The 16197-nt window shown below is 35.1% G+C and overlaps 1 protein-coding gene across 1 annotated transcript in view; it reads right to left on the reverse strand.

Annotated features, from left to right (window-relative positions):
* LOC129749824 (uncharacterized) overlaps window positions 1-16197 on the reverse strand; it is a 110141-nt gene that overhangs the window by 16147 nt on the left and 77797 nt on the right. Inside the window, exons 5-6 of the mRNA XM_055744914.1 lie at window positions 12703-13001; window positions 12481-12579 (exon numbers count right to left, since the gene is read on the reverse strand). Coding sequence (XP_055600889.1) covers window positions 12481-12579; window positions 12703-13001 — 398 coding nt within the window. The remainder of the gene's footprint in view (window positions 1-12480; window positions 12580-12702; window positions 13002-16197) is intronic.

Here is a 16197-nt window from a genome sequence, read left to right on the forward strand (position 1 = left end):
GATGGATGGATCATGGATGGATGGAAAAAATCGCTCAAATGTCAAATTGGTCTGATTGAATCAACGACCAGTGAGTGAGTAACAAATTTGTTTCTTAAAAATGATCATCATAAACACATTTTTTAAGTTTTCAAGAAAGTTTTCCATCGAACAGGTTTGCAAATTTCATCAAACTGAGCATGCCTGAAACATAAAACAATAGTTATGTTGTTTTTTTTTTTGGTTCCAGAATGATTTTTTATCTCAACTCTTATTAAAAACAGCTCAATTTTCTGTAGAAAAGTAAAATAAAATGCTGCAAAAATGCTGCAGTGAATTTCTATTAGCCTAATTTAGCTCGGAACTGTAAATGTTGTCTAGGTCAAGTTAAAATTATCAAACGAGTTTACAAAAAAAAAAAACATAAACACCGATCGTTTTTAGATCATCCATCTCGAAGTGCTAATTAAATTTCAAATACAAGATCGAAAGGTGTCAAAAAATAACCGACTTCATGAAGAAGATTTCAACAATATTTTCAGTTTGATGATGTACATAGTTAAATTGAAAGATTGTTTTGTTATTATAAGATGTATCATGAGAGTTGATAAGAAAAACTTTTACCGCTTTTTAAACAAATTAGTATCTCAATTATTATTAAGTGTGTCTTAGTGTTATGAGAATGTCACGCCAATGTTGATTATTATTTTTTTCTAAAGTTATATATTTCAAACCTAAAAAAACTCGACCGTATAAAAAAAAAATTGCATATGTATTTGGATTCAGCTCCCCAATTCTCGGCTTCTCAAAACAGATTAATTCTGTAGACCTGTGATTATTTTTAATCCTAATTTAAAAAAAATATTTGAATGAAACTGAATTTCAAAATTTCTCAAAGTTAGTCACCGAACTTAGTACCTACTACAGCAAAACAAAAAAAAAACGAAAACAACAATTTGGCCCCATCGTAAAAATATGAAACTGATGGGATTTGTGAGTGCAACCGATTTGAGTTGAGTTGAGTTGAGCCAGCATGCTGCCACCAGCCAGTTAGAACTTATTTCCGCCTTTCGGTGCAGTTTATGTCGTTTTCTCAGCTATACACAACAGCAAACATTAGATTTTATTTGTTGCAAATATGGGGAGCCGAAGCCGGAGCCGTAATACGATCGCGGAGCAGACCTGCATCGTCAGAAATATTGCACCCAGGCGGCGTCAGTGGTGCTCAACTTCTAATGACTATACTCTTCAATGTTTCTTTTAAAGAGAAAAGTTACTTTTATTTGTAAAAGTAAACTATGCGAGTTGCGAACATTTGTGCCAACGAGTCTTCTAGAAGCATGCAAACTAAATTTCATATATTTTAATAAATAAAGTTTACATATGATTTTTTTTACAATAAAAAAAAAAAAATTAAAAATGTATTCATTCCTTTTAAAGAAATGCATTATTTATAAATTATAATCGTGTTAACCTTGATCCTAAATACCAATATTTAGAATCAAGCTTCAATTTATACATGTTTGCTTTGAACTCGATTTATCTCTTCCTTAGTTGAAAGTCAAAAGTGTTCAGCTAAACATTATGTTAAACTTTTATGGGTCTATAGAAGAAGTTATATTATGTCGAAGAGTGGCAAAAATCGCTAGCTATACATTTTTACCACATTTTTATTTGAAATCGTCGAAAACGCAGGTTTCAGTGGTGTAATAGAGTTATCTTAATTCAGGTTTGTTCGTGAAGTCCTTTAACAACTATTTACTCATAACCAGGGAATCAAAAAATCGTTATCTTTCGTTAGAACTTGCCGATGAAAACACCCGTGAAGGAGATTTTCATCCACCAGTGTACTGTACTCATACTCATCATTAACAAATTTGCTCTCGATTAGTTTTGCATTCCGATTCAAACTTATCGGTAAGTGTAACGTTAAGGATAAGTTCTCCCTTCCTCGCAAGTAGTAACAAGAAAAGATTGGTCATTTTTTGCATTCAGATTTATTTGTTTAATTCAATAGATGGTTTCGTTTATTTAACCTCCGATTGTAATTTGCGACCCGTCTAGTAAAAGGGTTTGACTTGGAGGTGACAAAATTAGTGTTAGCAGATCGCTAGTACAAGTTTCTAGTGCTAGTACCGCGAGAAATTAGATTAGCCCCGATTTCAACTTGCGACCCCTATAGTGAAAGGGTTTGACTTGTAGGTGACGAAAAATAGTGTCGCGAGATCGCTAGTACAAGCTACTAGTGTTAGTACCGCGAGAAATTAGTTTAGCTTCGATTTCAACTTTCGACCGGTCAAGTGAAAGGGTTTGACTTATAGGCGACGAAAAATAGTGTCGCGAGATCGCTAGTACAAGCTACTTTTGTTAGCACCGCGAGAAATTAGTTTAGCTCCGATTTCAACTTTCGACCCCTCTCGTGAAAGGATTTTACTTGTAGGGAAGACAACTAGTGTCATGAATCCACTAGTACAAGTCACTAGAGTTAAAACCGACAGAAAATAGGTTAGCTCGATTTCAACTTGCGACCCGATTATTAAAAGGGAAGAAATTGATGAAAATTTATTTAAGCAGTTTCTTGATACAAGCTTGTACAACTAAGTATTAGTAGATTATTTCTACCAGTAATGACACTAGTAACTTGGTCAAGCGAACTCACGTTTCAAATTTTCGTCACCTAGAAGTCAAAGTCTTTCACTTGACCGGTTGAAAGTTGAAATCGAAGCTAAACTAACTAGTTTATACTAACTCCGATTGCAACGAGAAACTTCTCGCGGTGTTAACACTAGTAGCTTGTACTAGCGAACTCGCGGAACTATTTCTCGTCATTTACAAGTCAAACCCTTCCACTTGACCGGTCGAAAATTGAAATCGGAGCTAAACTAATTTCTCGTGGTACTAACTCTAGTAGCTTGTACTAGCGATCTGGCGACACTTTTTTTCGTCATCTACAAGTCAAACCCTTTCACTACAAAGGTCGCAAGTTGAAATCGGAGCTAAACTGATTCCTCGCGGTACTAACACTGGTAGCTTGTACTAGCGATCTCGCGATACTATTTCTCGTCATCTACAAGTCAAACCCTTTCACTTGACCGGTCGAAAGTTGAAATCGAAGCTAAACTGATTTCTCGCGGTACTAACACTAGTAGCTTGTACAAGCGATCTCGCGACACTATTTTTCGTCACCTACAAGTCAAACCCTTTCACTAGAGGGGTCGCAAGTTGAAATCGGAGCTAAACTAATTTCTCGCGGTACTAACACTAGTAGCTTGTACTAGCGATCTCGCGACACTTTTTTTCGTCACCTACAAGTCAAACCCTTTCACTAGAGGGGTCGCAAGTTGAAATCGGAGCTGAACTAATTTCTCGCGGTACTAACACTAGTAGCTTGTACTAGCGATCTCGCGACACTTTTTTTCGTCATCTACAAGTCAAACCCTTTCACTTGACCGGTCGAAGGTTGAAATCGAAGCTAAACTGATTTCTCGCGGTACTAACACTAGTAGCTTGTACTCATGCGCGGTCCTATGGGTGGGGGTGATCGGGGTGATCACCCCCCCCCCCAAGCGACAAAAAACCGTTACGAAGTACTCGCAAACGCTGGACTTTATATAAAAACTAAGAACTTTTCCTAGTAGGTGTACTTTTGAATTCTCAAAATTTTCCACTCCGTGGGGGGTTTGTTCAATAAAAGAATTTATTAATCACTTAATAGCTTAAAATTGAAAAAAGTCGGTGCGCCAAACTTTAAGCAGCTGTAACTTGCAATTCCCTGGACCGAATTTCACCAAATAACTATTGTTGATGTACTTACAGCGTTGAATTCGAATTTGCAGACCATATACGCTGTCGGCCATAAGTTTGGGATCACCCCCTTTGACTGAATGTGACTTAAACTTGGCCTAAAATTGAAAAATTTCCAAAAAATCGCACTTTATATTTAAATCCGATCAGTTCAGGGTTGGGTGTACCGAATTTTCAAATTTGAGTTGCATTTGAATCTTTTTTCATAAATATCAAAACACATTTTTTTAAAATTTGGTGCTAAAAATTTGCATAGTGCAGAGCTACTTCAGTTATCGATCAAAAGTTTGGGCTCACCCCTCAGTACGGTGTATGGGGATCATGCGAAACATGCAATTTAATTTCGTGCGTATCTCTGTCATCAAACAACGTTTCGCTAATCTGATAACTTATCTTTAATGCTAATTAGTTTTTTTTTCGCTTTTTGGCTATTTAGTGAAAATGTTTTTTCAGACTAACTTCGTTATAACCTTAGCTATAGTTTGTAAACTTGTTTCGTCCATAACTTTTTTATCTTACAAGTTAGACAAGTTGTTGAAACTTTCAAAATTAAGTAAATTAAGTAAGAAATGGTAACGATAAAGTTGTTCTGAGACCAAATTATGATTAAAATTATAAAAATAAATTTCATTAATGGGGATTTTATGGTAATTAAAAATTACATTAAAAATACAAAACTTAGATTAATGGCTGAAACTTGATATCAGTTATGCTTCAAATTCTAAATAAAGCACGAAAAAATAGTGTTTTTCACCTTTTTTGATTATTCTTGCATTAGGATTCTAAATACACTGGAATTACTACTTCTGAAAGAAGAGGTGATGGATGAAGTCTGATTAAAATTCTAGTTCAGAAATTTATTTCCAAAATCAGTTTTCAAAGTATAGGCTACAAAAACTTGCTATGACTGACTTGGGATGACTCAAGGCAATCGCTCAAGTTAAACATTCGGAAGACATTTTTCTAATTTTTGACCAACACGGCTGGATTTCAAAGATTTGGACTAATTAAATCGCCGATACTGTTTTAGCTCATCCACACAATAATATTTGAAATTTTGAGTAGAAATCCAGCTTAATAATTTAGGTTCAAAATCCACTCTGAATCTGAAAGTATAGTTATTTCGATTGCAATTGATTTGGCTTTTCACTAAAATATTGAAATAGTTTAAAATTTCAGAAATTGACTCTATATTCAATATTCTTTTATTTTATTCAAACATTATACAACAAGTTAAGAAATATGGAGAGCATGAAGAAAAAATACTTATTTTCACTTTTTCCATTAATTATTCGTTGAAAATTAGTTACTATTTCTTTGGATTTAGTTACAATAAATTAGAAATCTAGCTTGAAATTCAAGAAAAACAAAAGCTTCATATCAAAGAATGTGATTTTGATGATCTTTAGAATTCAATTTTTACTTAAAAATTGAAGAATTGGAGCAAGAATTAATTCGATACTTTCGAACCACGATTCAGCAAAATACTTCAGAAAAATAATTAAACATTCAGTTTTTGATTCAGAGCACTTATTAACGAAAACTTTTCTCAAATGATTGTTTTGGAATTGTTGCAAAATGAGAATCATTAAAATTTTCGTGGGGGTCGTACGCTGATATTGAGATGCCTTGTAAAAATATTGTGGAAAACTTGAAGATTTTTTTTACATTTTCTTCTACGAAAATGTTTGTTTAATTTTCATTTGTGAAATGACATTTATATCGGGAAATTCTTTAAAGAATTTTTAAAGTTATAATTTTTGAACTACCAACTGTAAAAATTACGAAAATTATCTTTTTATCAACACTTTTTCGCAGTGAACATCTAATATTCGCAGATTGTTTTATAAAAGGATATCAAAACAAGTGTATTGAGAAAAATTGTTAAAAGTTTTCACTATTTTTCTCTAATGTCAAATTTTTTAAATTACAAACCTATAACTATACAAACCTACAAAATACAAGTCTTATTTGCAACTAAAAAGCCACCCCACCTCCCCCCTCCCACTTTGTTTCACAAAATAAACGTTAAATAAACAGATATTTACGAACCTTCGTTCTGACTGATTTTTGAAAATTTAGAAAATCACCCCCCCCAAGAGCCAACTCTAGGACCGCCCCTGCTTGTACTAGCGATCTCGCGACACTTTTTTTCGTCACCTACAAGTCAAACCCTTTCACTAGAGGGGTCGCAAGTTGAAATCGGAGCTGAACTAATTTCTCGCGGTACTAACACTAGTAGCTTGTACTAGCGATCTCGCGACACTTTTTTTCGTCATCTACAAGTCAAACCCTTTCACTTGACCGGTCGAAAGTTGAAATCGGAGCTAAACTGATTTCTCGCGGTACTTACATTAGTAGCTTGTACTAGCGCACTCGCGACACTTTTTTTCGTCACCTACAAATCAAACCCTTTCACAAGAGGGGTCGCAAGTCTTAATCGGAGCTAAACTCATTTCTCGCGGTACTTGTGCCTTTAATCATCACTAATTTGTTTTAACTATTACTAGTTACCAGAACCCTCAAACATTCATTAATCATCGCGACGAGCGCCTTCTTTAGACGTTACGCCCGAGAATTTCAAAATTTACCATATCTATTCAACTATTTCAGTTAGCCATTTCTGCTGATGTTATAATCGATTCAGTCGGTTTGCCTCAGTGTGAGCATTTTGAAATTTTTCCATCTGTTGGTGGACCGTCGGAGACAAAGTAACGTGTAGCGAGTTATCTTTATCGTCAATGGAAACAGATGAGAAGCAATCGCTTTTTCATATTTATCGCTAAGTGTAACACAAGGGATAAATCAGTTATCAGTATCAGATCAGTTGGATTTGCTTCCCTGCTCATAACATTAGCGATAGCTATTTGTCACTTTCCACTTCTCATATTTCCTTACCAGGAAAGTACTCATTTCTCAATACTTTGATACTCTTACCCAGAACAATGTTGTGTTACCACGAACTCAATTTGAGTAGTCTCGCTTAACACGTTCGTCGCCACGGCACCCATATTTGGGTGACGGGTTTATTTCCTGGGGGGCCCCGTCACATCCAAGGTTCTTAGATACACTAGGTTCTCCGACTTTCACAGTAAGTAGGCGAGAAGTGAGCGGGGCTCTCAATGAGTTTGTTTATTTTTTGCTCAGCTTTTCTGTGATTTGTTGGTAAACAAACTTCATGAGTTCCGTATAGTTGCATAGCCTACATAGCCAAAATGGCTGAATCGGGAATTCGTTATTCGGGAACACCTCCTGAATATAGACCCACCTTGGTCACATCAAAAAGCGTGTGACGCTCTTTCACTTGAGTTTACCGCTCAGCTTCGCTTCGCCACACGTTTCAAATATGGGAGTTCTCCTTCATTGCTTTCTCTCTCTGAAAATTTCCTTGGGCCCCGCTAGTAAAACTACCAAAATGAGCGTGGCGACGAACGTGTTAATTGTGTGACAATATAAACATTTGTAGCACAGATGAAAACAATCGAACCAAAACAATGCAATGTGTTGGTTCTCGAGGAACAGTAGATGTCCTCTGCTGAAGTCAAGGAATGTTCCGGACTTATCCGAAACCGTGAGTATCAACAGAAATTATACTTCTTCAATCCATAACATTTTTCTTCCCCGGTAGATTTTTTGACCCCATTGTAATTTTTTCTTGTCTCGTCAAGATTTTTTTAACCGTCTATTGTTCATCCGTGCACATCCGAAAACCAAATTGCCTATTCTGATCAATTTCCAAAGTTTTTACTGATTTTGTACTGATTATATACCTACTGAAAACTACTTCTTTTTTCATAACTTTTTTTTCCATAGTAGATTTTTTGGTCCCATAGTGATTTTTTCTCATCTCTTCAAAATCTTTCGAACCGTGTATTACACATCCGTGTACGTGACAAAACCAAGTTCCATACATTTTTACCCAATCTTTGTTTAATCGTGTTTTGAATTTTTAATTTTTTTCTAGTAGTGTTTCAGAAATTTTTTGCTGATATTTAAACTAGAATCAAATAAGCTAAATGTTTTTGTCAATAATTTACTTTAACCAAATTTTCAAATATTTAAAAAAAATTAGGACTCACTATTCCAATTTATTATGTACTATTAGTAAGTTTTGTAGTTCGTTTTATTTAGCTTCAAAACACTTTTTTGCAGATTTTTAAGTTGTTATTTTTATATGATACATTTACACATAACTTTGTCATTATTTACCGAGAATCATAAAGTAGCAACGCGAAAAGCATTTAAATTTAAATGAATTATCGTAAAAAAAGCTTTAACAAAAGTTTATAAATACCGTCTTCATCAACAAAGAATTCTAATTTCGAATTTCAACCAATAATCTAATTATCATATTTGTTATATAACATTCAAATTCTGGGAATATTGCTTTTCACAGCTTGGTCATAAACTGAACACACTAACTTTAAGACCAGTGATAAATGTAAAGCCGTTTTAACACTAATTATCGTTAACCGGTATCTTAGTCGAAAATTTTGTTCAGCTTCATGGTTCAATTAATATTAGTTTTTTTGTTACTTTAAAGTGTGGTACGTGCTATTAGTAAAACCGTTTTCCTATTATATGTAGGGGAGATAAGGGCATAATGGCCACCTTAAGGAAAACGCTTATTTAACCATAGAGAACAGCTATAATATGTGAATTACCTACATAATTGTTTCGTGTTCAGACACCCAAACAGTCTATTGCCTAATTGGATGAAACTTGAAAAAGAAGATTAAAACGTTTTAAAATGCATTTTCAAAATTTTTTGCCGAAAGCTAAAAATCAGTCACTGTAGGGGCATAATGAGAACTCCCTGAGGCAGTATCAGCACCATTAATCGGGGCACCATGGGCGTTCTCTGTCGGGGAATCTAGCAGCGAATTTGACTCGATGAAGTCAACTGAATAATAGAGCTACAGCTTGACTTGTTTCACCTGACGATTTGACCTATTGGTAAGGTGTCGGAGAGGTAATCAATAGACTCGAGTTCGATTCCTGGTCAAGGTGATTTTTTTTTCATTTATCATTCATGATCGATGCATTTTGCACTAAACGGTGAGGCGTAGATGCATCAAACAAAGCAATAACAAAATAATCTAGGTCTGTTTGTAGAATTCAAACAATTAACACATGATCATACATTATGTTTCTGGTGTTTTGTTTGACGGATGATGCTACTAGCCGTATAATGTAACAAATCCCCTAGAACAGGAATCGAACTCGAGTCTACTGATTACCTCTCTGACACTTTACCAGTAGACCACCGACAGATGAAACAAGCCAAGTTGTATTTAGTTCTATTATTCAGTTGACTTCATCGAGTTGAATTCGCTGCTAGATTATACGGCAGAATACGCTCATCGTGCCCTGATTGATAGTGCTCTGTTCACCCCAGCTCAACAAATTTAAGTAAAAACGTGTTTGAAATTGATTAAAGTGAAAAATCAAAAATTTTATGAAGGTGAAAATTGAGAAACAATGTGTAAATCATGTTGCAGTGCGTACATTTCAAATCAAGATGATTTAAAGGTCATAAAAGCTTATTTGGTGGTGCTAAAAAATTATAATATTTTCGTCACTTGAGAACCTAGCTGGTTATTTTTTAATATTTCTGTAAGGTGATAAGGATATTTCTTTTTTGGTGAAAAATTAATACTAGAGGTAGTTCGAAACAAATCCTCATGAAAATTTGTTTATGAAAATACGTACTTTTGTAGAAAAAAGGAATGCTTATTATGCCCTGGGTGCTCGTTATTCCCTTATCTCCCCTATTTGATTCCGTTTGATCGAGAATTGTCAGTTTTTTATACAAAAATAGAGATTTATTGTTCCCCCTATATGGTCGGGATTCGACCAGACCGAACTTAACGCTAATTTGGAAAAATATGAGTTATCTATTGCAGCGGATGCAAAACATGAAAAACTACATATCCAATGAAAATCAGAACATTTTTCGTAATTTTCTGATTTTATTAGAAAATTTCAACGTGGCAGACAGTGGAAATGAGAAAAATGCGATGCGCCAAAGTGAACTGAGAGAAACCTTTGTGGTAAAGATGAAAAGCATGTTTTGGTCATAAAAAACTGATTTTGTGCGAAATAAAGCATGGATCATCCAAAATCTGGACGCACTGTTTATTATACCATAGCGCTCCTAGTTGTCGGATCTGGAATGTTTTTACAGTACTTTGTTCGGAAAAGTTTCCTCTATCAGTGCTGAGAATTTACTAATGATTCGATTTGTTCCAATAAAGTTACACGTAATGGAAGCCGCGAGGCGAAAATTGATTTTGGACACCCACGTCAAAAACCCGTCGTGGTCTGGTTCAAAAATCGTGAAATCTGATTTTGAGCGGCTTCCTGGCCAAAAATTTTACAAAGCCACTGGTCGGGGTGATGTCCCCGCCAAGCTCAAATTCGTTTTTGCCGATAAATTGGCAAGAAAGTGTTTGATCTGGCAAGTTATTTGCAGCTGCGGACGAAAAACCCCGGTTTTTGTAAAAACAAGACCATGGACTCCGAAATGTACAAGGAGGAGTGCCTTAAAAAACGTTTTTTTTTCGTACATTATATCTCACAAAAGACCAGTAAAGCTTTCGCCAGATTTGGCATGCTGCCACTACAGCTAGGAGGTACTACAGTGGTATTGGGCCAACGGGTGGATTTTGTCGAAAAGGACATCAACCCACCCAACTGCCCTTATCGAAAAATTTTGGGCAATTGTCAAGCAGAAGATGAAGAAGAACGGTAGGACGACTCGGGAAGCAACAGAGATGAAGAGATTGTAGAACAAAATGGCCGCTGAGGGCAGTGAATGGCCGCTGAGGTCAGTGAATAGGGTGTCCAAACTATGAAGAGTGGTTCTAGACGAAAAGTTCGAAATTTTATCAAAACAAGTGCAATAAAAACCCTACATTTTGATTACAAAACATTTTTATTTCGTTTACATAGCTCCGAGATAGACCCTTTTTAATGCGTCCAGATTTTGCGTGATCCATGCTTTAAGCTTATGTGTGTTGATTTTTATTATTCAAAATAGTTCTTTGGCTCGTAAAGAACTAATATCTAATAAACTAAATGATAAAAAACGCTACCGTGGCTGAAAACTTGATGTTGTGGATTGTTAACATTTGTTAAAATCTCGTTCAGCCAGAGTGAACCGAATCCCTTGAATTTTGTTTTCCAATTTACTTAAGGGAATGTTAGGATTTTTAACATTTAACGATAAAAGATGCTTTACTTCATTGCTTACTGTCGTTCAGGCTGAACGCAACCGGTAATTTAAAATCACAGCTATTCCGCATTTCAAAAGTGCGAAACTGGGTGCAATCATAATGTTATTAAAATTCAGTTTTCTGCTTCATATGTTATCAGAAATTAGTCAGTATAACTTCGACGGCTTTATGAGAGTCTAAATGGGATGGTAAAATGATTGAATGAGATATCTGATGAAATGGTGTCAATTGGTAGGGCTGTGAACTTCGAACTCGATTTTTTCAAAATCAAGTTTATGGCGTTCAGTTCGGTCTGGTCGAATCCCGACCATATATGTGTTATGAGCCTACTTAGTTGAATAAGTCTACTGAATCAAATCAATCGAAAGATTTGCTTTAATCCAACCACGGTATTCAAAAACGTATTTGGCTAGGAAGCCATTTTCAATCTAATATGTGTTGTGAGCCTACTTGGTTGAATAATTCCACTGATTTGCTTTGATTCAGATTTATTTTCGTTCCTTTCATAATTCTCAAGGAAGTGCATGACCCATTTTGATGTCATCAAATGAAAGTTGCAACATGAAATGTTATTTTACGCATAAAATTTTGTGATGTAGGTATTTTGGAACAATTTCTACGATTTTACACGTAGAAGACAAATAATGTGCATTCAAAACATTTGATTTTTTTCACGAAAAAATCTAACCTAAAAATATGCAAAACTCATAAGAATTGCTTTTACACTGCATTAAAAAAATGATTCAAAATTTTTGTGGTTTATCCTTTTTAACAGCTTCTTCTAAGCCATCGTCTAGAGATCTCTAGTCATGGTTTGTAAATATTATAGCCTGGCCCTGGTATGAAGTCTGCCGCCCCTAAATCTTTGATGCAAAATTAGACAAACTTCCCATCGATGTTTGAGTACCATCATAGAGCACAAACAAAGCGAATCAACAAACAAGGCACCCGAAACACTACACCTGGCGTTTTGCAAATGTGTAAACTTCCACTGTCCGAGTGTCGATTCGATAGTCTGACTGGGCCGAGGAGAACTATTTAGTAATTAGAGACACCATCCTCAGAGTCGGACTTATCTGCTGACCAAAGTTTGCCCAACGCCTCCAACAACGTTTCGCCACCAACAACCAAACTGCACTTTCTCACCCGCATCAATCCCAGGAAAAAAAAGTTGCTTACAAATTTCCCAAACGAGGAAGCTATTTGTCTGGCTGGAGCTGAGAATAGTGCCCATAAAAATGTTTAACTTGTTGCTTCTCAGTTTATCGCCTTTTCGGTGTTGATTAGGAACAATGTAGAGCTAATTTACAAAATAGAATTCCTCGGGAAACATTTCAAATTCTTTCATCATTTTGATGACTGTTGAAAGCACTAAATGAATTTGTGCTTGGTAGCTCAAAAGTGGCTATCCTAATTTTTGACTAAAAAGATACATAGTTAACAAAAAGACTTGACTAACCTCTAGTTTGTACGCTTCGCACATAATCACTTGGGCCACTTTCTCGTCCACATCAGCAATGATAATGCGAGCGTTTTTCGTCTTCAAATCCAGTAGATACTGCAAAGAATGGAGATATAAAAAAGTCTCAAATAAAATCCGGCATGAACAAGCCAAAATTTAAAGCTATCCATCGTGTTCAATAATCACATCATTCCACCATTTATCTGCGTGCAAACTTACCCGATTCATCTCCGTTTCGCCGCGATCGCGGGGAAATTTCTTGTTCGATATCAGTTCGATGTGATTTTCTTTGAGCAGACTTTCCATGTGCGAGATGTATTCCGTTGACTTTTGGCCATCCTCCGTGAGAGCCGAAACCCGGTTCCAGTTGAATTGCTTCAGCAACCGGGCGTACACGTGCTCGTACTGCCGGTTTTCGCCGATCGTCCGAAAGAAGTACGGATAGGTCTTCCGGTCGGACAGGAAGGCCCCCTCGGCCGAGTACGATATGACCGCCATCCGGAAGTGCTTCGATACGCCTGTGTTAGAGAATGAGGAGAGGATTCAATTACAATAAAGAAATAATTTGGTTTAAAATTTAAATTTTTATCATTAGTCTTAAATTTAAATTTTTAATTTAAATTTAAATTTTTTTCATCATTATACTCTAGATATTCCATAAACCAACAGTTACAGCTCAAGTCTCCTTTCTAGAGAACCAGAATTTAAGGGAAACGGTAATCACAATATAATTCAGGAAAAACAAGTTAAAAAGACTAAATAAGAAGTTTTCATGAAAAAAGCTACAACTCCTCTAACCACAAAAGATAGACGAAACATTAAATGTTATGAAAAACTAAACACTAAACAATTTATGCAGCACGATATGACAGCAGATATCTACCTATTTTGAGATTCCTTTTCCAATTAGTTAAACACAGACCTAGGATTGCTATCGAAAACAATCGCACGTGTGGGTTAAATACGCATCGCTGCTGCTTTGGCACAATTTTGCAGACAGCTGTCCGGCAGATCGGGAAAGATCATCATATATCATAAAGTTGTGTCTTGTTTTATGTTAGAAATGAGGCACGTGCGTGCAGTTGACAGCCGTTTCAAAATGTTTGAAGTTTATTTGTAGAATTCGGCAAATAACGCATTTATAAACGCCAGGGATAAAAATATTCGCCTAAAAAATTCAAGCTAACAAGTAACAACCCTTCTAACGACTGAACTGAACTGTAAAAATAAGTGATATTCCTTGGATTTTCAACATTTAACGTTTTACATTTAGTTTATGAATTTAAAAAATATGTAAAGAAAGTAGTTAAAAGTTGCCTTAAAAACTTTTGAATTTTTTTTGCAGAATGAAAAAATGCTCCTTATTTTAGAAAACTTATGTGAACTGGCCAAAAAACATTTGGTTCTAGTTTTATGAAGATTTGAATCAAATATGACATTGCAAAGGGAATGCGACCGAAGTTGTCTGTTTTTTTCCAAAGATTTACGAATAATTTTGACTTTAGAACTATACAACTAAAATGAAATTTTTAACTTATTTCAAAAATCAAAGTTTCTGTGACTATGTGGAAATAATCAATTGCTTCTCAATTTTTTCCATTTTTTATGGTATGTAGGTAGATTAGAAAATTACTTTTGAGATCATATAATTTCTACAATAGAGCTGCCTCTACATCTTGATGTTTAGCCTAGTAATGCTGTAGCATAACAATTCTGTATAACAAAAAAAATGTTGAGACTTCAAGTTATTAAAACGCGTAAAGTTTGTAATTGTAATCATCGGTTCACTTATAAATAGGATATGAGGTGCGAGTTCTGGCGTTTCCACATTTTATTTAAGGATTTTGTGAATGTCAAAAGTTCATAAGGTTTCCACTGAGTTTTGTCAATCAATCATCGCTAAAAAATTCTCTCAAGAAAATGTCAAATAACATTTGGGATGAATGTCACAACTTGCATTTGATAGCATGCATTTGAGATTGTGATAGTCATTGAAAAAAATGTTAAGCTAAGCAGATGAAAGTCGGTCGTTGCTTCGATGACATTCATATTGACAAATGTTATGGCGACTTTTAACATTTTGAATGTCACAGAATCATAATCGTAACATTCATTGGAAACTCAATGAAATGTTATAAGAATGAATTTTAGAAGTGAGACTTTGACCGTTGGACAATCTGGCCGGTTCCGGAATCCGAAAAAACAGAATGATCAGATTTTAACTTGCGACACATGAATAGAAAGCTCTTGACCAGTACATGATGAGGCACCGATCCACTTTTCCTATCAATTCTCATCATGTACAGATCAATAGCTTTCTATGCATGTGTCGCAAGTAAAAATCTGATCATTTTGATTTTTCGGATTCCGGAACCGGCCAGATTGGCCGTGGCCAATGAACTCCATGACTGTCAAAAAAATGACATTTTTTTTTAATTTTTCCATGACAGTCAAGCAATCTAAAATTCAAAAATGTCATTCCGACAGTCAGAGGACCAACAGAAGTAAAAAATGTTATCGAGATGAATAATTTGATGACATTTTTCTGAACGACTGTCATTGCAAAACTGAATAACATTTTCTCCAGTTGTTTAAACTTTTTTTTTTTTGGGTGACCGTCAATGTCATTGAGATCTTTTCGAATGTCATTGAAAAATGTTATGCAACTGTTACGATCCCAACTGTTTTTTGGATGACATTCGCATCACTGTTTCAAATTATTTTCAAAATCAAAGGATAGGGGAGAGTGGGGATACTTGATCCCCTTTTCTTATTTTCACCATATCTTTTTGGAAAAATTTAGCAACTCGCCGTCTTTGACATTTTCTGACAGCTTGTAACTTCAAGTTTCTATGCTCCAAAAATTAGAACGATACTCGAACCCGTTGATGAACTAGAAGCATTTTCGTGGGAGTAAAAAAATTGCGATTTTTCTGAAGTTAGGGGAGACATGATCCCCTATTGAAGGAGACTTGATCTTTTATTCAGGAAGCCCTTATCTTTGTATAAAAATCAAACAAAACCCCAAGATAGAATGTTAATTGAATATTTTGGTCATGTTTGTTCTCATTTCACAACTTATAGCAGATATAAGAAGAAAATTCTATAACTTTGGCTCAACGCTAAAAACATTGCATACTTAAAGGCGCTATTTTCTATAATTAAGAGAAAATTAATTAGTTTTGCTCTTTTCTTCAGACAATTGTTTGATAAATATTAGTTTTTGGATAAATATTAGTAACTCCGTAATCAGGAATCATAACGATCAATTCAGAAGAAGAATATGCCATTTGGAAGGGGGATCAATTATACCCAACTCTAGGGGATCAATTGTACCCATAATCAACATTTTAGAAAACTTTTTCTGAAAAAAGTTGAGAGTTTTCCATTGCTTTGAAAATATGGCATTATGAAGTTCATTTTAAGCTCGAACGATTGATACATTGGAACATATATTTTTTTCATAATTTTTCCCATGTAAGGAACATTTTAAAGTGATGAAAAAAGATCTTCAAGTTACATTTTGTGAAATTTTTCAAACAAAGTTCAATAACTCAAACAAATATTTTGTTAAAATTTTTTCAACTACAAGCATTGTTATTTTGCTCATTCTGGTACATTTTTCTAGAACATTTGATCTTTGTAAGACATTCCAGTTTCGAGATATAGCTAAGGAATCAAGTATCCCCAGGGATCAAGTATCCTCATTCTCCC

Source organism: Uranotaenia lowii, chromosome 2 (assembly GCF_029784155.1).
Source record: "Uranotaenia lowii strain MFRU-FL chromosome 2, ASM2978415v1, whole genome shotgun sequence".
NCBI classification, from domain to species: domain Eukaryota; kingdom Metazoa; phylum Arthropoda; class Insecta; order Diptera; family Culicidae; genus Uranotaenia; species Uranotaenia lowii.